The sequence below is a fragment of the Amblyomma mixtum genome, chromosome 5 (genome assembly GCF_055824585.1).
Source record: "Amblyomma mixtum isolate Tamu chromosome 5, ASM5582458v1, whole genome shotgun sequence".
In the NCBI taxonomy this organism is placed as follows: Eukaryota; Metazoa; Arthropoda; class Arachnida; order Ixodida; family Ixodidae; genus Amblyomma; species Amblyomma mixtum.
This window is the reverse complement of record NC_143016.1, coordinates 102,641,475-102,665,400: the sequence shown is the minus strand read 5'-3', so window position 1 is coordinate 102,665,400 and position 23,926 is coordinate 102,641,475. Positions and strand designations below refer to the sequence as shown.

At 44.3% G+C, this 23,926-nt stretch overlaps 1 protein-coding gene across 3 annotated transcripts in view; it reads left to right on the top strand.

Moving 5' to 3' along the window:
• The window catches only part of LOC149343225 (tRNA endonuclease ANKZF1-like), a 46,676-nt gene that overhangs the window by 10,553 nt on the left and 12,197 nt on the right, over positions 1-23,926 (top strand). For 2 of the 3 annotated variants that reach the window (XR_016283110.1, XM_089545774.1), the window contains exons 4-13: positions 857-953; positions 1,451-1,652; positions 2,304-2,424; positions 3,206-3,321; positions 5,770-5,923; positions 11,798-12,020; positions 14,676-14,918; positions 15,849-16,046; positions 17,448-17,940; positions 21,907-22,018. Coding sequence is in view for 2 of the 3 variants with exons in the window: in XM_089545774.1 (XP_089401900.1) it covers positions 857-953; positions 1,451-1,652; positions 2,304-2,424; positions 3,206-3,321; positions 5,770-5,923; positions 11,798-12,020; positions 14,676-14,918; positions 15,849-16,046; positions 17,448-17,940; positions 21,907-22,018 (1,959 nt within the window). In the remaining variant the exon portion in view is untranslated. Of the gene's footprint in view, positions 1-856; positions 954-1,450; positions 1,653-2,303; positions 2,429-3,205; positions 3,322-5,769; positions 5,924-11,797; positions 12,021-14,675; positions 14,919-15,848; positions 16,047-17,447; positions 17,941-21,906; positions 22,019-23,926 lie in introns of all 3 variants that reach the window. The other variant, XM_089545773.1, reaches the window with a different exon arrangement.

Sequence of the window (23,926 nt, the reverse complement as noted above, 5' to 3'; positions counted from 1 at the left end):
TGCAGTAAAATGCAAAGCATTAAGAATGTGGTACAGTTGTGAATGACGTGTAAATTGTAGGTTTGTTGATCTTTCTTAAGTTCCTTAGTTAAAAGACAACTTTCTGTGGCAACAAAAGGGGAGATAACTTAGGAGAGCTTAGCTGTCTAGCTGCAGTTATAAAATGAAGTGCTGTTGTGTCGCACTTTTTAGTGGCTTGTAGAAATGCAGATATGAAACCGCAGTTTTTTAGGAAATTGTTCTTCACTAGAGTTTACAGTGGCAATGGATGTTTTTTGTACTGGTTTGTTTTAGTATATAGTAGGTTCCTGCTTCTGACAGTGTTTTATGCTAGGTCCCTTTCCATCTCAATATGTAATGATTAGCATGTATAATTTTAATCCGGTCCCTACACTGCTATTTTTGTCCCTTTTTCCTTGTGATGAGCCATATTTTCATTATGCTAATTTAGCTGCATGGATAGTTGCTGTTAGATTTTGCTGATGTATTTTGCTGGGAAGGGGCGATTGCTTTCTTGATTAAAGAAAAAGAAGTTATGAGTTTGTGTATTGAACGAGTGAATTAGCTGGCTGAAATCGTAGACAACTGATATATGCTTCTCAACTTTCATACCTTCTTCACTTATTTTTAAAATCTTTCATTCACTGGACTTTTTTAACGATGTTTTCCAGTTTTAAAAAATAGAAAAATATTTCTTTATTCAGGTTGTAAAATTTGACAAATAACTTACTTTTTTGAAAGACTATGGGCACTCAGTTGTGTTATGCACACAAGGAAGATCAGACTTTCTTGTTATGTTTTACTGGTGCAGACATGGGATGTTACAGCGTTTCTTTACTTTTTTCTGTGTCGACAGGTGCAGCACTACAAGGCAGACTGGCACAGATATAACTTGAAGCAAAAGTTGTGCGGAGAAAGAGTTTATACTGAACAGGAATTCTTGAACATGATTGGTAATTATTTCTGTCTTTTTTATAGAGCCTAATTCGGCTGGTCATTTTCATTTCTTGTTATGTGAGGAGTTAAAAGTTGTGTGTGCTCTGTCAACAGCAGCCTTGTGACCTGAAACTTTTTGTGCAGGCTTTAAAGTTTTTTGTTTTGTTTTTTTTTTCATCCTTTAGCACTAAAATTTATCTAAAAGAACACCCAGAACAGGCTGCCATTTTGTTCATTCTTGTGTTCCTAGCACTACGTGTTTAATGAGAAAAGAGCAGGCTGGTTACTTGCTGGGGAATTGCTCTTACCTGTTCAGCGCTACTTATTGCATTGAAACATCTTTCATTAGATCCCTGTCAAATTGCTGTTTGTAGGAAGAGCAAATATGTTATTGTTGATGTAGTTGCACTTGTGGATCAGTAAAGAGCCCTAAACTGAAGGCGACACCTTTGCTTTTCTTTAATGGTGCTTTCATCTTGCCGTAGAAAGAAACCCCATGCTCGAATTCTTCCAGAGGAAGTGTCCAGCATTTCTGGCTCCGAATCGGGTACGGACACGACGACTTCAGCGAATGAGACTGCTGAGTCGGCAAGTGGGGGAGAGTCAAGTCCTCGCCGGAGGGTGAAGGATGGAGCGACCTCGTGTCGGAGCCCTACTAAAGCTGGCCGCGCACCAAGACAAAGGACTAGCAGCGTTGCATCAACAGATACTGAAGGGTGAGCTAAGGTTGTTGCACACCTTGCAATAAAAGTAAAAAAAAAAGATGTAGGGCTTGGAGGTTGGTAGCAAAGCTTGGGCAACATTTGATAATCCACTTCTGTTTATGTGCAACATATATGAAAAAAACTTTGAACGTACAGCCCCTGTCAAAAGTATACAGCTTGAGGGGTTTGCTTGCAAGGCCTGCAGTGTTCCTCGTAATGCATCCTCAGTGACCGTCCTGTCTCGAAAGAGAAGTGGCTTCGTGTTTTCAATCCTCCCAAGCTCTGGAATGCTAGATGTGCTAGGTACAAACCTTTTCTAAGCTAAACAGCTTATAAGCAAACCGCTTGGGCTATAATACAGTGTAAAGCAGGTTCTAGATACTGAGGCACTTGTATGTGCCATGTGTGTTCATTGGAATTTTCTAGTGATGCTGGGCAACAAGTTATTTGTCAGAAATGTAGCATATAGAAGCGTAACGTTATCACGTACTTAAGACAATACTTTAGAGCTGTACCGTCACTCTTTGTTTAAAGTAAATTTGTCGTTGCCACTCGTAACAGTGGTCTATGAGTATGCGCACAATCATCTATCTACTGCAATATTTGGAATAGGCTTGTCATTCACATTTTGTCTTCTTTATTTTTGTTGTCATCACTCTGCAGGGAAGATACAGATGCTGACCGACCCGAGAACAAGGGCGCTCGCATGAACTCCAAGGTGTACCTCAAGAATAGTGATGGCCAAGTTCTTGCCCTGTACAGATGCATTGTTCACGGAAAACTGGCAAGTGATCGAGACTCGAACATTTTTTTGTGCTTGAACAGGCTGCGCCAGCGCAAACACGAGTTTGGTGATGTATCAAGTGTCTAAAAATAAATGGACACTGATTGCGACAAGAGGCTCCAGTAGCAAAAGACCTCCAGCAGTTTATGTCGAGCCATTCTATCGCCACGTGAAATGTGAGAAGGGAAAGGGAAATGAGAGAAGGAAAATACGAGACATGCCATCTATCGTCATGCCAATAAGTTCCAATCTGATATAGGTGGTGACTAGCGGATGCCCATTTACATGAAACATTGCTACTTCATGAAACTGACCATACCTAGTAATTATCCTGTTTTAGCCTCTGTTTTATGTGAACCACTTGTGGAAATTGTAGTTGTAACGAGTTAGTGGACCGAGCAATGCCGAGAGGCGGACCGGCTCGGCGGTCGCTGTCGACGGCTAGGCTCCAAGAAACGGACGATGATGCACCGCGCTCCACTGCGCAATGAACAACTGCTCCTAGAGCCGTGTCCTTTTTATTGTCTTGCTGCCTCGCAAGTTCTATCCCGTCGGCACCGGGTGGCGCCACAAAACAAACATGAAAACGAAACTGTAACAGTAGTTATGACATAATGTTTTTTTTTAAGGTGTCCAGCCATTCATTCTAGCTTTTTATTGTTAGTGAGGTTTTAGGGTACATTTTTGGAATCTTGGGGCTGCTTTCTGCAAGACCATTAGTACGAGAGCAACCCTGACAAGTGACCAATGCACATTTCCTGCTACTGTTTTTTTTCTGCAGGGAGCCCCAGAAACCTGTGCGCAGCTGATCTCGGCTATTGAGGATGTCCCGCGGCAGATGCAGTGGGCTGTGCTCATGGTAGGCGGCGGACACTTTGCGGCGGCGGTGTTCAACGGGTACTGCTTTCTCTTGCTGTGGCACTCTTGGCTGTGGCTAGCCCCAAGAGAGCTGACCAGGCAGCAGGGCATGCTATAGTTGTTTGGGAGGGCGACAGATTTTATGGACTTGCTATTTAAGTAGACATCCTGTTATAGCAGGCTGTTTGGTGACATAATGGTTCCGTTCTTCAAGTGTTTGAGCTGTGTCATAAGTCACATTGAAAACTCACTTAAACGGAGGAATGCCGCACATAGTTAGAATGTTATACAAAGGGCAACAGTAAATTTTATTGTGAGGGGGAATTGTATGATGTCCTAGCTTTCAAAAGGGATTGCTGGACGGGGGAATCTAGACAAAGAATAAAAACTTCTGGATAGTATTGTGTACAATGTGAAAAACATATTGCAGTTCGGTAAACTAAATATAATATTGCTGTGTGTATTAAATAAGGATACATTGCTAACCTAAAGGTAAACAGTGCTGGCCTCGTGGATGCGGATTGGCATTGGAAACAAATCCATGGTGTGGTGATAGCGCGGGGATTCAGAGGCAGCCTTCATTTTCCAACATCATGCTGGTTGAATGTGCTGAGCATTGGTAGTTTCCTGCATTCCTTTTCTCTAATGGCACAACTTTATGCTCCTGGCTTGACGAAGTCAGTTATATTCAGCCATCACTTAGCTTTACCTTGACAGGATAATTTTCTATAGTTGTGATATTCTTTATGCTCTGAATCTTTATTTCATTTGCAACAGAAACATATTTTTCACCTGGTCATGAAACATTCAACAGCTGGTGTCATATATCTAGAGATTGAGAAGGGTGCTGCCTTTCTGTCTTACAGGCAGGCATGAAGGGATTCAATGAGAGGGAGTTTGTGGCATTGGCTCTGTTGTCAGCACTGTGCTCCCAACTGCAGCTTGCTGTTACAACACTACAACACTGATGTCCTAATGCATGTTGGAAGCCCAGGTTGATGCCGACTCACTTGAGACCGCAAAGGCCTCTTATTTATATATAAATCAAATTCATTCACCTGAGAAGAGGTTTATTCAGCTGTGGCTGTGTGAAAGTATGCAAGTTGAAATTTGGAAAGGGAAATAGAGACAGGGAAAAGATTCCTAGGATCATTCTAGTGATGAAAAAGTGCTTGTGGTTGCACATGCATGGCTTTCTGCTTTGAATTGCTGACCTGAAGCCTTTTGTCCCAAGTGTTTCTTGCCTGAGCTTGTGCATGAGGGAGAAAGAGGGAAAAACCTTAATGAGATTGGGAGAGGCCAGCCATTGAAGTGGCAGGTCTTGCTACTCTTGGCAAGGGTCGTTCATAGGGTCTCTCTCTTTCTTTTTTTGAATGAGAGGAAGTGTTAAGAATAAGCAACAAGCAAGAGAAGGATGACAGACAACTGCAGTCAAGAATGCTACACTACACTGAGAGATTCAGGCAAGCAAATTACAAGGTGACTAGCATCTTAAAGGGACACTGAGGAGAAATTGAAGTTGGCTTGTATCGACAGAATACCAGCTCCTGATTACAAAAACGCCACTCATACTGACAACAAAGCTCTTGCAATGTAGAAAAGAGCAAGAACCAAAATACAGGTATCGCCGCCACAGGCCAAACTCGCAAGTACAAGTGTGATGACGTCATAGGACAAAGCAGTGTTGCTAGAACCAATGGTTCTAGCAACTCTAGGACCCGAGAAGCCACAAATCCCTGAGGTGCAGCCAATGCATGCGCAAATGTCCTTGACGTCGCCAGATGGCGCCACGGGCCCGGCAACTACTTCGCGCTCCTGAAGCATCGGGATCAATCAGCGCCTGTTTTCCGGCGGTAGGCAGGCTCCCGGTATTCCGCTAGCGGTAACAAGGTACACGGTATGCTAAAGGTGTCTATTTGCGAGAACTTCGTTGACGACTTCGAGAACGAGATCCATCGTAACGCTGGCAAAACGCCAGTGCAAACGTAATCGAAGCGACTGTAGCGACGGCCGCAATAGCCGATAGATGCCTTCAACGTGCGGCCGGCGGTAGCTTTCATTTCGGCTGCTGCTAGGCCGCACTGCTGGCGGCCAGAAATCACGGAGTCTGCGGTACGTCATGTGCACGTCATGTTTCACGTCACTTAGTCCTGTGTCGTCATAGGAGAATCCCAAGTTTGAATCAGAGCGGCGGGAAAAGCTTGTTCAACTTCGAATCCAAATTTCTTAGAAATAAATGCATCTTTCGCTGCCAGCCAAGTGGCAACAAAACCATGACATGCCGAACTATCGGATTTTACTATAAAAAAAATATTAATAGTGCTCTCCTCAGTGTCCCTTTAAGATGTGCAGAATACAAAGAATGCTAGTTAGTTGAGTGCTTCATTAAAGCTTAGATGTTGCTATGCCAAACCCATAGAATGCATCATGAAAATGTTTCGTGTTAAAGACTGTAACCATTGGTAACATCTCAGGCCTTCTGTTCAGGTCGGAGTCACTGCTGCACAAGACATTCCACAGTTACACGGTGCGTGCCAAGCAAGGTGGCTCCCAGTCTGGCAGGGATAGCAAACAGAAAGGCATGCAGCCCAAGTCCGCTGGCGCCAGTCTTCGTCGCCACAACGAGATGACGTTAGTGAGGGTGAGTTTGGCCTTGGCTGTCTTCATTTGTCGAGGGACCTGTTATGGTGTGCAGTTGCCCTAAGCAGGGCACTTTATCAGTACTGAGTATGGCAGTTCATCACGAGGAGGAGGGGAAGGGTGGTTTGGAACAAGGAAAGGCGCAGTAACTGTCTTTTTCCCCCTGTCACACGGGTAGTCTCAGTGCCCATGGTTTTCATGGTTCATCCAGACGCATTGCTACCACACGGTGAATTCCAATGATCATTGAGTAGTGAGTGTTAAATCCGACAGATGGCGCTAGGCGCAGCGACATGTAGTAAAAATATCGAATGAAGCCATAAATCGCAAGTCACTTATTGAAGGAAGACCTGTATTTAATTGAAAGTTGCTCGTAAAAAGTTGTTCTAACACCTCACAGTTTTGCACAGCCCACAGACACCGATGGCGGAGTGACGATGGGCAACAATGCGCACTTCACGCTCATTTCAGTGCTCATTTCAGAAGTACTCATTTTTCACTGACGCTGCCGCAGACCAGCTGACCGTCCAGACTGACTTTAAGTTTGTAGCTATTGTTGTTGCAGCACTTGTGGCGTACTTGTTCTCGGTCCTCACTAGAGATGCAAAATTTCAAGAAATTTTGAATGGCATGAAAAAAACCGTTTTTTTTCAGGGTTTTTTTCATGAAAAATTGGAAATTTTGCAAAACGTGACAAAAACAAATTTATTTGCAAAAACACAACGATCAATAATGATGCTCCGAAGTTGAGTCGAATATGCAGTTGTAGATGTCATATTGCGAAACGAACTTCTTGTTCTATTGCACCGCGAAGATAATGATTTGCACTTCAGGCGAATATGGAGGTATAAATATCATATTTGTGGAACGAACTTCTTGTTATATTGCACCGAGAAAGGGAACATGAAACCTGATCTATAAGTCACTCCATATCGGACTCAGAATCACTGTCGCTGGATGCGGCACTACGCGCAGCAGCAGGGATTGAAGTTGTGTCCGCAGCTAGGTTCGACTGCACATACACAAGCTTTCGAACGCGTTCCCCTGAAAGCCTGTTGCGAATCCTTGTATGGACGTTTCCGAAACGTGACCAGTTTCGTTCGCAGCTGGCGGATGATGGTGGTATCTGCAGCAGTCGGCAAGCCAGAGGAGTTAGCGGCTGGTTGGTGCAAAGGCCTTGCCACCAGGTAGATGGGGCCACGTGCTTCGCTGAGTCCCAGACCCCTGTCCTGGACCATATTCCTGCGGATGTCCTGTACTCTGCTACGTTGGAAATCAGTTTACCGATGTCCAGTGAAAGGTGCCCTGCTTGCTGAGATATCCACTCAAAACTGTCTGCAATCTGCGCATCGTCCAGGTGTCTTCCTCTATATCTTGCATCCAGCAAATTAGCAGCAATGTGGACTGGTCGCAAACAAAGCTTTTCGCGCCTGGTGATCATTTCTTTCGCTCGAATCTGTTCCTCGCTTGTCAACGCGGAGGTCGCCAGGTTTGCTGCAAGTTCAATTCTAATGGAATGGAAGGCTTCTGGAACGTCGGACAGCAGAGCATTGTCCGACTCTAGTGAGGTTATGGCTGACGCAATTGGTGTAATGAGGAACAGGCAGCTTTGCACGGACTTCCAGAAACCGTCTTCGTCCAAGACAGTTTCTCGCACGGACTTGTTAACTTTGAGATCACTCAATATCACGGTCTGCTGAAGGGCTTCCTTGTTTCTCAGGAGGCTTTGAAGTGACAGAACCATGCCTCCCCACCTTGTTTTGCTCGGAAGCTTTAGAGTTTCGGATCTCCCTTTACCATCTATTGATTTTTGTTTCTCCTGCAACGTCGCAGCAACGATGTGGGTACGCTTCACGTGCTTTATAACTTGCCTTGCCGTATGGTGGACATCCTCCAATGTCTTTAGTTTCATCAAATCATTCAAAAGCAGGTTCAGACCGTGAGCTGCACATCCAATGCATGTGATATGCTCGTATTTGCTTGCAACAATACTGCAGGCTGCTTGCATGTTGCTGGCATTGTCTGTGACTAGCGCCACTACTTTACCGCTTTACCGCTTCCCAGCGATTCAATCACTTTGTAGATCTCGGCAGCAACATACACCGCAGTGTGACGATTTTGGCCTGTTTCAACAGCTGAGTAGAAGAATGGCTTTGGCGTTGCCACGACGAAATTCATGACTGCCTCGCCACGAATGTTCGTCCATCCATCTGTCAACAGTGTCAGACACGAAGCGTTTCTCACGGTTTCCTCGACGTGTTGCTTTACTCGCGTGTACTCCGAGTCCAGCAGAGGTCCACTCAGAAGGTGTCGAGAAGGCAGAGAATACGACGGTCGAAGCATCTTAAAAGCTGCTCTCCAATGTTCATTCTCAGTCACAGAGAGAGGCACATTACTTGAGTAGATCGCTCGAGCCAAGGCAGTGTCGATTTGGCTTTGCTGCTCTGGAGTCATGCGGTCTACAAAAGGCGCAATACTCTTGATTTTTTTTGGCAATGGCTGCTCTTCATCGTGTTTGCAGAATTCTGACTCACTTGCTTCAATTGATGACTGAGTTGACACACCAGCAGGATGTTTGGCGTTCGTTTCTTTGCTGCAAATTTCCTTGATGTCCAGCGGGCATTTCTTACACGCCAACAGGTGCCTTGTCAAACGTGTGGCATTCGGAAATCCATGCTGAACACTGCAGTACTTGCATACTGCTCGCTTTGTCCCGCCAGCGGACGTTTCGCACACAGAAAAGTGTTCCCAAACATTCGACCGCGGGCGAACCATTGTCACAGCCAGAACCGTCTACCACGCTAACAAAGCGGCATGCACTCCGAGTAATCGTGCTTGCGTTTGTTTTGTCAGAATCCAGATGGCAGCACTCTGCAGCCCTGTCCACTGTATACGATATTGGCTGTAGTAGTTAATGGTTCAGCTTGGTTGCGCCTACATTTCGTTAGATGGCAGTGCGGGTCCATCACGCTTGATCTCGCTTAGTGTTACCACAGTTTCAGGTGTTACTGTGTAGCCGTCCTGCCCAGGAAGCTAGGTTTCTATTTGGCTAAAACCGATTACGTGCACAGCAGCCTATGTTATTTATGCCGTGTGTGTTGCGCTGTAGAATTTGCAGCCGTTTTGGTCTACTTCAGCCGTGAGTTCAAGTATCAGTGTGTTTTTAAGTCAAGCCTCGATCTTATATGTGACCTGGCCTTCAGCCCGCGTACTGGCAGCACGAACGTTTTAAAACCACTGCCTGGCACCGGCGATGGCGGCTGCTCTCCAATCGTTCAAACATGCACGCTGTAATGATTTTCAAAGCAAAAACAAAAACCTAAACTGAAAACAAGCAATCATAAAACCTTGAAATTGCATTGTGAAATTTTCGATGTTTTTTTCCATTTTTTCTCGTCTGAAAAAAACGAAAAAAACCGTTTTTTTTTCCAAAATTGCAGTGTTTTTTTCAGACCTTCACATCTCTAGTCCTCACAGAGCGTGCTAAGAGGCAAAAACAAATGAAATGCATGAAACGAAACAAAAGTAGGATTGGCTTGTTTGCATCTGAAACAGACTGCGGAGCTGTCATTTTGACTACTGAAAAAAAATTGCATACAGTTAAACCTTGTTAAGTTCAGTCATTGGGACCGGAAAAATATATTGAATTAACTGGGTTTTCAAATTGAGGCTAGGGTCCCATGCTTGCTTGGCCAGTGGTCATTTTTCAAAATGTTTGTGCGATAGCTGTGACCCTCTCGCTTATGGTTTAGCAACAAGCTCTGACTCTTTAGAAGGAGAAATGTATTTTCTTTAGGGGTGTGCGAATATTCGAAACTTTCAAATATATTTCGAATATTATATTGTTAGTATTCGAATTCGATTCGAAATCCAAGTATTCGTGTTGTTTCGAATATTCGACCCGACGCGAATATTCGTATCTAGCCGAATATTTATTGTGAGCACCAGCGTTCATTTTGATCCGCAAGCCCTATCGACAGATACATAACAACATGGCAGCGCCTTCACGGAAGGAAAATTCTTTCTTCCTCCGAGGGCCATGCCGTAGCTGACTGCGCTGGTGAGCTTTTTTGTGGCTATACCTGCGAAGCTGGTATAGTAAGAGCTGTGCACGAAGTACCTCGCAATACGTGCCAGGTCAGTGCCAAGTCAGAGGGCATTTCCTGAAGCTGGAGGAGTCGTTTCAGTTAGAAGGGAACTGCTTCTGCCTGACCATGTGGTGCAGCTGGTTTTCCTTCACAACAACTTTTTACGTCATCCCAGCAACGCTTGTGCTGATGGCAAGCTATCCTTAATCAATGCTGTGTACTAACCATCTTCTCTGATATTTCCACTCTTCCAAGAATAATGTTCGAGACTTTGATACATTTTGTGCAGCCACACACACCTTTTGTGCTCATTTAATCATCGACAGTTGAACTGTGATGTTCTTGGGTGCCCAAATAAATGTTGTGTAGTGATTAAATGCGTCTGTCCTTGATTATTCGATATTCGATTCGATATTCGGAATTAAGTATTCGTATTTGATTCGTATTCGAGAAATTTGATATTCGCACACCCCTAATTTTCTTTCTAATGATATGCATTGTTGATAACAATTAACGTTGACACAAGCAGTGACCAAAAAAAATACATAAAACAATACTTTTGGTTGACTTGCCTGATTGCGTGGTGTTTTTTTGGATTAACTACTGCAGCAAAAAGAGTGCTGCTTCTGCAGCGTCTAAATTAATTGTTAATTTCGACAAGTAGGGAGTGGTTTTGGCTCCAGTGGATAGTTGCTTAGAACCGGCGCTCTGGAAATGTCCTAAAACAACAAAAATGACATAGTGAATGTAACCGTCAACATATTTGGCATTTGTGGATTGTGCATATTTCATGTGCAAGTATGCAAAATTTCTTTGAGCTGCACTTAGTTGTTGTTTAGTTTTTGCCGGTCACAGTTGCCTATCATCATGAAGAACACGACCCACAGGGGTCACGTTTTCGTAATGGTGTATAACCTCATTGAAGATGAACAGCGTAAATAAAGATTGGAATCAACTTTTGCCAGCCTCTTAACATTTCCTTAGCATGGGTCACATCTGCATCGGCGTCTTATTTATGCTGGTTCTCGAGAAAAAAATATTGGTTTCTTGGAAGCATGTGTGTGGTGACCTTTTGAGGCTGCAAGCATCATGCACTCCTGCGTGGAACTTTTACTCTGTTTCTCATTACCAGTTTTGAAGTAGCACCGTTTATGTCTTCTTGGTGTCCAATGAGTATCAGCATTTGACATTGATAAAAATTTTCAGGCGACCTCATGTTCACCGAGCAGGTTGACTGTACCTTCCTTCAGATAAGTAGGCACGTTGCATTTGTTGCTGCCTGCCCCCTGTTTAAAATGTGAAACTGAGTTCTATACCTTCGTGGGAAACTGTGCTTACCTAGGCCCTGCTTTACTGCACTGCTTTGCTTCACACTGATTGTAGGTCCTTCGCAGGGCAAGGCTGTTCAGTGGAAAAGCCTGTGCTTTGTTGTGTGAATTAATAGCTGCAGAAATTTGTGAGTGGCTTGATCCAGGTGGTGTCACATGGCTTGAAAGACAGTCGTCCTTATGTGCTTGTCATATCTTTTACCTTGGTAATTATTGTCGAAATTTGTTAACAGTTTTATGGTTGTTAGGTGTTCTGTTCTGTTAACACATACACGGAAAAGTAAAGCATAAAAGTCCTCTGTTTTGAGCCAGCAGATGGGACAAGTGCAGCGTTCTATGCAGCGTCATATGATCCCTGCTTGCTTGACTACTGTGGGCAGTTTCCCGTCCTTTATATCCCTCTTAGCATTACCAATGTAGTACTGCTCATTCTCACTCATGCCTACTTTGTCCATCCAGGACATCCAGGACCTCCTTCAGTCATGGTCTGAGGAGCTCCAGAAGTGCTCAGCTGTGTTCTACCGCGCCCCGGGGGCAAATCGAGCAGTGCTGTTCTCGGGCAAGAACCCGCCCTTTCGCAAGTCCGACCCACGGATGCGGCCAATCCCATTCCCCACCAATCGGGCCACCTACAAAGAGTTGCTCCGGGTTCATCGCATGTTGTGCACTGTTGAGTGCTTCGGTGAGCAGTGGGAGCTTAATTGGTTAATAGTTATCTTAACCCATTAGCGCCCGGCATACTTTTAAAAGTACAGTTAAAATTTTCATGATTTCAACACTAAAGATCGAATTTTTCTTTTCAAGTAGACTCGCCGTGGTGGCTCAGTGGTTACGGCACTCAGCTACTGATCCGAAAGACACGGGTTCGATCCCGGCCGCGGTGGCCGAATTCCGATAGAGGCAAAATTCTACAGGCCCATGTACTGTGTGATGTCAGTGCACGTTAAAGAGCCCCAGGTGGTCGAAATTTCCGCAGCCCTTCACTACGGCATCCCTCATAGCCTGAGTCACTTTGGGACGTTAGATCCTAATAAACCAAACCAAACCTTTTCAAGTAGGTCATGCTTTTGTCACCAGGTGAGGGGCCGAATTATATGCTGCTGTACTTTCTATAGTACGCAGGGTCTTCCTGTGTGCACAGTGGCACCTGTCTATTCCAGGTCATAGCTAGATCTTATGGTTCCTTGCAATTTTTCGAAAAGAAACAACTTAGTCTGCTCAGCGAGGTCTCTGAGACTGCTGTACTTATCGCTAGCTATCCTGAATATGATAATGGTGGGATTTTAATTGGTAATAGTCAGGTTTTGGTTATAAGATGTTTTGCAGAGCAGACGGTTACTGTTATGCATTTCACACTTACTGTGGAAAGTCCTTGAGTTCCAAAAAGAAACTTTTGGAAGTGCATGTTGTCCTGTCATTTCCTGAGGTGATTTCAACGCTTAATGACCATTGCATCTTTTTTGGCAATTTTTTGGCAGTCATGACATCCTGTAACGCTCCGCCGGGAGGAATTTCAGGCTACAGTAACCGTTCGCTAAAATAGGCTTAGGAAGTGTCCACTCGGCCCAAAGAAAGTAACGGAATAGAAGCAGTGAGGAAAAATTGGTTCTTGCTTCAATAGTGTAGGTTACTTGCTTTTATTGAAGTCTAAGGATAACAGTATAGTCACTATATCCGGCAACTATAACAGCATTGAGCCTGCATGTTTTGTAAAGCGGGGGTTGCCTACAGCACACGAAAAACAGGCCTTTTGTAAGCCAAAACTCCTTTCCTTTATGACAGTGGTATGGCAGGTGTCGGCCTTTCAAATCAAGCCATCAACTGCTACTGCATTGGCATCAGGGACAAAAAGTGGGGTTGTCTGTTGACACGAAAGTTCAACTTTGCAATTATGAACGCCTGAACAATGTACCAAATTGCTAGAGACGAGCCTGCTGACTAGCATTTTTGCTTTGGTATGAACGTTACTCGTCATTACCTACGTCTTGACATGCAGCAACGAGCGGTTCGCAGACACTCTGGCTCAATCGTGTCTGAGGCTTCTCTGAAAAGGGGAAAGCTTCCTGCGCAAATTAGAATAACTGTGGTGCCACTATAGCCACAAAAGATTCATGAGGGCCTGCAAGAAGTGTCAGATTACCCTGTGTAAAAATCACGGACACATTAACAAAATTCACGCCACCAAGTAGGAGCGAAGCGAAGTAGCCACATTTGCTATAGGGAGGACCCAGCGTACTATAAAAAGTACACCTGTGTAACTTCGGAATGAATGAAGCAATCGTGGCGAAATTTCAGTAATCTGTCTTTATAAGGGAGCATTGTGGGCTAAAAATGAAGAAAATTCCTCCATTAGCTTTTTCTTGGTCTTTAATGGGTTAAGACCTTGCCATGTCCTTACAGCAGTGAGCACAGGTTCACAGAAAGGCAAGTCATATGCAGAAATTAAACTGTGTGATGAAATGGAAACTAAATGTTGCAAAAGAAAATAGCACTAAAGCTAATGATTTAGGAAGAAGGTATACAACAAACACAATAATTGATGCATGGCGCGTTTTACATGTCATAGACTGTAAACCAACTTGCCATAAAACTAGCACGCCACCAGGCTTACACTGGAAATCAGTGTTTGAAACCAGAATGTGCATCCCAAGAATGCCGGAAGGGCTGAGGTTGCAGTGAAGTATGAGGCAAATCCAGTGAGTGAGCAAAAAAAAAAAAACAACTTTGTGAGAAATGGTGCAAGGTGCCTAGTCTGAATAATACGCTATTTGTAATTGCTGAAAAATTGTAATTTCATGGCGCCTTTTTCTAGACCCTTTTAATGAGTTTTCCTGCTGGGTAAATTTTTCTTTTCAGTTCTGGCATGAGCATTAGACTAACCAGAAGGTTTTCATTGTTCTCGTGGCTGTGAAACGTACTGCGGCTTCTCCCATGAGTGAGAACTACATGTACACTGTGCTTCGGTTTATTTCGATTTTGTTATTGCTTCTTTGTTGATAATGTTTAAAGTGCCAATCGAGTGGTAAACCAGAAAAGTACAGTGTGTCAGCAATACTTAATGTGATGGATATTTCAATGACAGAAAGGTTTGAGAGGGAGTGTTACACCTTGTTCTAAGGGTTTGTATGTCTGTGCAGAGTACTTATCCTCATCTACAAACTTGTCAGAATGAACAACTGCTATTGCGCTTTTAGCCACATTACATGCTGCATACAAGCTTCATTGTGGAATTTCTCAGTGCAGTTGTTGGGACATTCATTTTATATGACTGTAACCTTTGTTGTGCTCAAGCCATTGCTTATCATCACTGCTCTTTTTTCTTCTTGTTCTCGCTCAGGCAGTGAAGATGAGCTGAAGGGACGCATTCCGGTGTCACCCAAGTTGAATATCGGTATCAAGAAATTGGGAAAATCTGTAGAAATGGGACCAGATGCTGCTAAATCAGGAGCAGCAACAGCAGCAGTGGCTGACAATGATGTCTGTTCAAAGCTCGAAAATGCTTCTCTAACTGAAGACCCTCTAGCTCCTTCATTGCCTGCCCCACCATGCAGTGCGCAAGCACCAAAAAACCAGCTTGTTGGTGAGTTGTAATCGCATTTTTTTTTTCTTTAACGCTAAAACCTGGGCCTAGAAGCCTGAGATGGTATAACTTGGCTCAATATTTTGGCTCGTCTTTTGTATAATCATGACTTACCTTCTTCATGTTTAAAAATGGCATCGTGTCAGAATTGCCATAGATATGAACCAAAGTTGTGGTAGTTTTTTGCCTATTTTATGCTATGAAAGAAGTTTATGTGGTTAAAATATGGCACCAGGACCCCACTAATGGCTGCTAAAGGTTAATGACAATGCTTGCCAGAATTGCCATAGATATGAACCAAAGTTGTGGTAGTTGTTTGCCTATTTTATGTTATGAAAGAAGTATATGCGGTTAAAATATGGCACCAGGACCCCACTAATGGCTGCTAAGGGTTAAGGACAATGCTTATGATCCACCTGTGCAAGGATTAGTGCCGCTTATGCACAGCATGTTTTCGGGAGCAGCCTGCTGATTGCCTAGAAGAGTAAGTGCGCTTCCCTACAGAACATCTAACCATGTTGGAAAAGGCGAAGAAATTGGGAAAGAAAGGAAAGAAAAAAGAATTAAAAGGAAACTTTCTCGTGCCTGTGCAGCACCCTCAGATTGGTCATGGTTTAAAGCCACGTGCCAATATTGTGGTAGCTCCATGTTACGTAGTGTAAAAGGTACCACTGCAGAAACTGCTACCTGGTACAGGGCCATGGGATTGGGAACCATGTCTGGGAAACAGGTCACGGAGTATACTAGCAGGAAATTGACAGAGATTATGGAGCATTCAAGATTACGTTGCTGTAATAGTCTTGTCCAGCATTTGCAGACATATGGGCAAATAAATCTTTTAAGTGTTCTCTCAGTTGTCTTTCTCCAGTACTGCTAGGCAGCATTGGTAGAAAGAACTTTTTTTTTTTGCCTCTCTCTCTGTGTGTTTAGGGACCTTGGAGTTCCCAGAAGACAAGACAGAGGATGACTCAGGTTCTGACTCTGATGCCACCGTGAATTGGGAAGTGTCCGCAGAAGTCATTGACCTTGGTGACTTGAGGGAGTTTGCTGGAACCAGGAAACCTCGCAAGAAGAAGCGCAAGAGAAAAAAAGGCGACCGCAGGGATGGAGAGCATGCTGAGAAGCCAGGTTGGGGGTTTTGTCTCCTTCTTTTTGAGAAAATATTTCATTTGCTATGTTGCTAGTTATTAGGGGTAGATAATTTTATCTTTCACTTTCTTTCATGTTCAGTAACCATTTGTGCTTCTATCAAGTGAAGATAGAAGGGAATGAAATAGGGCATTTGAGGTACTGTATAAACGCATGTAAGGGCCGCACTTTTTTTTCCAGATTCGGGGGCCAATTTTCGGGGTGCGGCCCATATACGCAATGTACGAATTTTTTTTTTTTTTTTTAAGTAAAAACACACCAATCAGGGATGAGCGGCATTTATTCTACGTTCAATCGCCACTCGCGGAGTATTGCGACTTTGAGCTGATGCTGAGCTTCGGTGCGTGCTCGTCCAAAAGAAGCCGCGCAGCATGTCCGCTGTCAACGTGTAGCCATTGTACCGCACTTCCATCACATAGCAGAGCAGCTGTTCTTCCAGTTCGGGAAACTCGCACGGCTTGCCTCGGAAAGCGCGCTTTTTGCAGCTTATGTCTCTCAATGCATCCTTTTGGTTGCACGATCATCGGACGCGCTTCTCAGCCACGTCAAATTCCCTGTCCGTCGCACACTTGCCGTGTTCGAGAGCTAACTCCCAGGCGTGTAGCTGATAAGGTGCTTGCCCATCGTGCTAAATCTAAATTACTCGGCGGCAGCACGCAAAAGCCACAACCACCACAACTACGATAAACACGCTAACCCGCCACAAAAGGCTGGAGCTGGTGATACTGATGCTGATGTAGATAGCAAAAGTCGCAACAGAAAAAAAAAAAAAGACGATGATGATGATGACTGCGGCCTCGGGTGCCATCCATGGACGGTTTTTGGAAGCTTTTGTGCGCGTGCTTGGCCTCCGCGATCGAGCGCACTGTTGTTCGCAGCCGGAGCCGATCGCGGAGGCCACGGTGCGTGCATTTAGAAGGCTGTTCCCACCTGGGTCATGGAAAGTTCGGATGCGGCCCTTACACGGATTTATTTTTTTTTTAATATTTCCTTCTGGAAAGCGGGGTGCGGCCCACACACGGGTGCGGCCCTTATATGCGTTTATACGGTAAATACAGGTTACATTGAACAGTGGAATGAAATCTAGGAACGAATATTCAAAGTGCTTAAATCGCGGAACCATGTTGCCATTACATTATGTAAGAAGTCAAATTGTGAAAGATTAGCAGCTGACAGCAGGTGTATATTGTGTGCTTTCTGCTCATCTGACTAGTCTGTAGTGCGACGGGTCCCCAACTGGAGTTCTCAGGAACGAGAGGTTTTGCAGGTATCTTGGGTTCCACGAGCTCCAGAGTAATGTAGAGCGCTCATTGTCGTTGTGGTTAACTTAGCTAAACTGGCTTTTTTCTTAGTGGCCTATTTCTTTCCTTCGACATCCAGTGCCCCGAGAATTCAGAGCGCTCAAGACAGCGCTGTTCAACGCCTGCAAGGCTGCCAACAAGGAAGCACTGGTGTCCATCCTGCAGGCCATCTCCGGAACTGGCGCCAAGCAGTGCGAAACTGTTGTTCAGCAAGACGAAGGGACCCCTGTGATCCCCGAAGCAGCACCGTCCACCACCATAGCCTCTTTTGTGCCTTCGCCAGTGGGCCAGTACTGCCTGCTGAGTCCCGTTGGCTCCGACCCCGATGCCACGCCAGTCGTCGAGAAGGCCGTGGAGTGGGAAGCTCGCGCCAAACTGGAGCGTTGCAACTCTGCCGAGTCACCGTCTGTGGCGACGTGCTGTGAGGTTGTGCGTAGCCACGGGTTGGAGCACCGTCTGCTGAACGGTCCGGTGGATTCATCGGACTCAACTCTTCTTCACTACTGTGCCAAGCATTCAGCTTTCAAGCTGATCCAGTGCCTCCTGGAAGCGGGGGCTGACCCTGCTGTCAAGTGCGTCTGCCTGACCCTTCCCTTCTTTCTTTGTTTTGGTCAGTTTAATAGGGGACAGGGGTCTCGGAACTTTTTTCGTTTATTTTTTTACTAAATTTGATGAAAATGCTCAGCCCTAATCAGTTTTATAGGCCGATTTCAAATATGTAACCACTTTTCTGGTATGTCAAATGATTTTGTTTTAAACAGTGTTGTTTAAACAATAGAAAAGAAATGCTCAGCAGAGAATTATTATTAACATGTGGCTAGATAGTATAGAGTATAACAAGGAAAACAATGTAGGAAGTTCTTTCTTGGTTAAGTCAGTATTAGTTACTTTGCAACTTGTTGAAGTTCAATGTAGGGAGTAGTGGTTAACAAGCAGTTTAAATTAGAGTGCACAAAAAATTGGCGAACATAAATCGAGAAATCGGTTCCCAGCATTGTATATACTTTAATCATTAGGACCATGACACAATAAAAATTATTCCTTTTACTGCTCTAGATACAAAGACATCCTCCTTGTCAACTGGCAAAGAGTAAAAAAATTTGTGCTTTGACAAAACAAGGAAAAACAAACGGATGAGCTCATTTCCGCCTTATAAAGTGGAATTACAGCAAAAATAGTGACCCAGGGTATGAATAAATTTGTAGATATCTAAGAAGAGGGGTTGTAGATTCAAAAATGCTTTTTTCACAAATTGATTTTTTTCACAATTTTCTGGCGCTCCAGACCCCGGTCCCCCCTTAATGATAGTTATTCAGAACTTGTAAGCGTCTTTCTGTGCACAGCCTCAATGTCACAGCAGTGTCAGCAATATGCTCTGGAAGCTGTGGCCGGGTGTCATGACATGAACCTGCAGCTTCATCTTTTAAGAATATGGACAGCTGAGCCAGTTGATGCTTGGAGATTCAAATAAGCTAGCAAGAACGGACTGAAACTGTGCAGAGAAACCGAGTGCAGTTGTTTGGTGACTGCATCTTTTGGCTGCTGAGCAAACCCCAGATGTGGCAGCTACATTTCAATGGAGGCGAAATGGGAACACGCTCGTGGGCTGTGTGCCATCAGTGCTCGTCAGAGGACTCCAGGGGGTTGAGATGAATACGCAGACTTCCACTGTGGCATCTCTCATAGCCCACGTGCAGCTTCGCTACAAACGCCAGGTACCATACTAAGACACGAGAAAGTGACGCTCACTGCTGGACAGCCACTGATGTTAATTGAAGGAACATTGACCCATGCAAGACAACCAGCGCATGCAAAGGCAGCAAAGAAAGTTGCGCCATTCTTGCTTTTGTTATTTTACTCTTTTTGAACATGCATTGTTTGGCTCGCTGAGGTGACTCTTAGTTCAGTGAAACTCGCTTGTAGTCTAGTGGTTGTCCTGTGCTGTGTCTTCCTTTTTCTTGAGCTTCTGTCTTGTTTCTGCTGGTTGATTTAAAAGCTTTACCTCAGCCATGTCAGCAGCACAAGCCATGTGATATAGTTATGTTTTTTGACACTAGTTACTATGTCACTACCAGCTACACAAGCCTCGTGTGCAGTGGTTACATGGCATTCAGGCGGTGTGAGGAAGTTCTCCAGTGTAGGTATTTTGCATAACTGTAGAGAAATGGTCTTTAAGTAGGGGTTTGCGAATATCAAATTTTTGGTTGCAAAGTAAATACGGATAATAAACATTAGGTGTGAATTGAATTGAATAGTTCTGAGTGTGAATGAAGGTGGTTTAAACAAATGGGAATACTTTTACACAAGACAGCATAGCTATGAAAATAAAGAAACTTATTGCAACCAAATTTTGTTTTCAGTCGCCATGAGCATAATTTACTGCACCTGTGTGGCCTACCAGGCAATGAATAACTTGAAAGGAGTGGCAGGGGAAATCGTGTAGTAGTTTTGGCAATAAGCTATTTTTGTGGACTAATAGTTTGGGGACAGTCTGCCTTTTTCACACGGCCGCTCTGCGCTGTGCCTCTCCTCCTTGTGCTCCAATGGTTGAAAACAAGCTGCCAGCTTCTACTGTGCATGCACAGTTCGTGTTGACAACAGGCGCAAGTGACAGATGGCAGTCGCTTTCAGGCGCACACTTGCCACATTGCAGGCACACTTGGGATCTTGCGGAACTGGATCACTCCCCCGTTGCCCAAGTGCATTTGTTTTCAATTCAGTTTCTGGGTAGCAGACAGATTTTTTCACCCTTCCAAGAGAGCACCACATGTTATCAGAAGGCGTATTTATGAAAAGGGGATGTGGCCTTTCAAAGCCGAAAAATCACGGAAAAGTCAAGTTTTAGAATAGTTCATATTTCAGCAGTACATGTTATAAACTACAAGCCGCGGCAGCCCTGAGCCACAAGCAAGTGCCAAAAATACTCCAGCTTCACGCTAGCACTCTTCCTCTGCTGCTTAACTGACTACTGCTATCTTGGTCTTTTATTTCTGGATTTTTGTGCTTTTTTTTTTGCCACCTCTGGCAGTTGCAGCAGTGGCTTGGTCAAAGTGTGGCTTGCCTTTGATTGTGGTCCTTGAGTTGACTTTATCGAGTTTCCGGCTTCTCAAAATCAAGGGCCGTTTTCTCAGAACTCATTTTTTTGCCTGGAGTAGCTGCTCATACCAGCAAAATCTCGGGAACCACTAACTATATTTCCATCTGGTTTTTTTTATTCCGTACCTGAATAAATTCCTGAGGGCAAGACAGGCTCATTTATTCAAGTTGTTGTGTCTGGAATTCGTGATGAACGATTAAAATCTGGCTAATGCAAGTCTAATTAATCACACTAAATTCAGTGCTGTGCTAAAATTTTTTAGCAAGGAAATTTTTTTAAAAAAAGGACGATGCCTGGCTCTTGAGGTACCTACCCAAGAATCACGATATTTAATTTCACCGTGCCAACACATTTTGCAGATTCTCCAGGCTGGGATAAAGGACCTGTGTTAACCATTTTCATATACCCCTGTAACTTAAAGACCAGCTTGCACAGCTCTGTGACACTTTGGAGTTCTTCAAATGTTTTTGCTATGAGCACCTACCCTGACAATTTCATTCAGATATCTCAGGGAACAGAAACAGTGTTCAAGGTAGCCATCCCGTCTTAAATCCAACTTCTATTTGACATGCTCTGATGAGAATTTAAAGGAGCCTAACGAATGCTGTCATGAAGCATTGCAAGATGACCAGATACGTCTTTATGAGAGGAGTGTTGTCAGCAACCTATTATTGGAGGGGCAAGGCACTGCATATTGCTGGCAAAACCCGACAAGACTGCTCAAAAACAGGAAAACAGGCACAAGAACAGCAGCTTGGGCTGCTGGGTGAGAGGGAGCGTTCCATTCATGCTTCCTCATGGCACCTGATTACAAACGCCGGCTGTTGAATGCGAATGCCACCCCAAACACATTATTCAGACAAGACATAGCCTTCTTACCCTCTTGTATTAATTTCGCCACACTGCTAGCTCGTGATGGGCCCGAAGAAGTGCAAGAAGCTGCCGTTTGGAAACTCCACATTGTTTTGTCCCGAGTTCAGATGAATAGAAAATTTCTTACAGTGTTCAATAGGTTTCAATATAGAATATACTAGTAGAAGTGCAATACAAATTGAGTCTGGTTGTAAGTACTACTCGCAAGCTATTTGAAATTTCAAATATTTGCACCTCCCTATCTTTAAATCATTCTGAAATGCTCCTAGTGTCTAGACCTACTGAGGTTTGTGCAGTATGATTAGCAAGCCTTATTGTATTTGGAATAAACTGCATGTTTCGAAATGAACTGCAGTCGGGAATCGGGTTTGAACATCCATTACTCAAAATCTCTGATTCAGCTCATAGCCAGCTTCAAATACAAGTATCAGTGAAACGTGGCGTATGGATGTTAACAGAATACATAGTCTTGGAAAGGTTGCATTTCATCTCTGGTGAGATGTTTCTGACTGGATGTGGTCTTTTCATTTTGAAGCCTCCTGTTTAAATTTTCTTTTTTTTTTAACAGGAATGCTAAAGGACAGACACCTTATGCAGTTTGCCCTGACAAACGGACAAGGAATGAATTCAGGCACTTCAAGGGCATGCACCCGGACAAATATGACTACAGTGCTGCCCAGGTATGGTTTTGAAGTTGCATTCGCCTTTGTTGTTTTTACAACAATGCAAATTCGTTGTATTCTGAAGAGTCTTGTGAAATTTATTCGTGATATGTATCTTTTGAAAGCAAGTGAAGAAATGTATGCATTTGTGCTGCTAAAGGCTAAATGATATAATTGGCATCACTATAGTCAGCGGCACCCAGTGAATCGACCTCCTTCCATGTGCACCACCTTATCTGTCCTTGAGTCGCAGTTCTCCCCACCACTTCAAAAAAGTGTGTCAACACACTGCATTTTGTTTGTCAAGCTGGCCCGTGACAGGGACACCTGTATTTCATTTTTTTTTTTTTTGCCTTTTCTAGCTTATAAAAGCTTCATTTTTAGTAAAAGTCATCTCTTAGTGGTTAAAACGTGATAATCTCTTGATATAAGCCCAACATCAGTTTGTCCCTAGCGTCCCGTCAGCCAGTGTGCACTGGTAGTTTACATCTCAGACAGCTAAGCAAACAAGGGAAGGGGAATGAGGGGCTCGTTATAAATATGACAGAAGCCAACAGCCACAGAAACCAAGGGGCACAGAGGAATTTTTTTAAATAATTTATTTATTTATTTTGTGGTGTTGATCAATTTAGAATATTACTGAGTATGTTATCGCTTAAAGCTAATTTATTAGAAAAGCAGAAGAAAAAACAACCACATGCCGCCGGTGGGATCCGAACCCATGACCTCCGAATTACGCGTCCGGTGCTTTACCTCGGAGCTACGGTGACGGCTGTCAATTCTTCTGCTTTCGGGGGTATTTATGTTTACAAGTAACCTAACCTTGAGAGTGTTCATCAGCGCCACCCACGTTCATAAGCGGTGGACGTAGAACGTCCTGAGTTACCGCAGGTGTGACGTAGAACATCATCGAACGGAGAGGGTGGAAGCTGCGTGAGAACCCTCTTATGCTTCCTATGGCGTCAAGGCTGCCAGAACCGAGGCCCTCGCTAAGCAATTAAGCAAACAAGGGAAGGGGAATGAGGGGCTCGTTATAAATATGACAGAAGCCAACAGCCACAGAAACCAAGGGGCACAGAGGAATTTTTTTAAATAATTTATTTATTTATTTTGTGGTGTTGATCAATTTAGAATATTACTGAGTATGTTATCGCTTAAAGCTAATTTATTAGAAAAGCAGAAGAAAAAACAACCACATGCCGCCGGTGGGATCCGAACCCATGACCTCCGAATTACGCGTCCGGTGCTCTACCTCTGAGCTACGCCGATGGCTGTCAATTCTTCTGCTTTCGGGGGTATTTATGTTTACAAGTAACCTAACCTTAAGAGTGCTCATCAGCGCCACCCCCGTTCATAAGCGGCGGACATAGAACGTCCTGAGTTACCGCAGGTGTGACGTAGAACGTCATCGAACGGAGAGGGTGGAAGCTGCGTGAGAACCCTCTAAATTAGCTTTAAGCGATAACATACTCAGTAATATTCTAAATTGATCAACACCACAAAATAAATAAATAAATTTAAAAAAGTTCCTCTGTGCCCTTTCGTTTCTGTGGCTGTTGGCTTCTATCATATTTATAACGAGCCCCTCATTCACCTTCCCTTGTTTGCTTACTTGCTTAGCGAGGGCCTCGGTTCTGGCAGCCTTGACGCCATAGGAAGCATAAGAGGGTTCTCACGCAGCTTCCACCCTCTCCGTTCGATGACGTTCTACGTCACACCTGCGGTAACTCAGGACGTTCTACGTCCGCCGCTTAAGGTGGGTTCAGACGAGCGGACCGGATCGCGGATGGTCCGCGCACGTCAGCGCGGTTATTGTGACGCGTGACCAAGCTCCGGGAGACGATCCGGACGTCGAGCATTCACACGAACGCAGCGGACAATCCGCGCGTCCTCTCACCCACGGCGTGCTTGCGCTGTTTGCGTGGC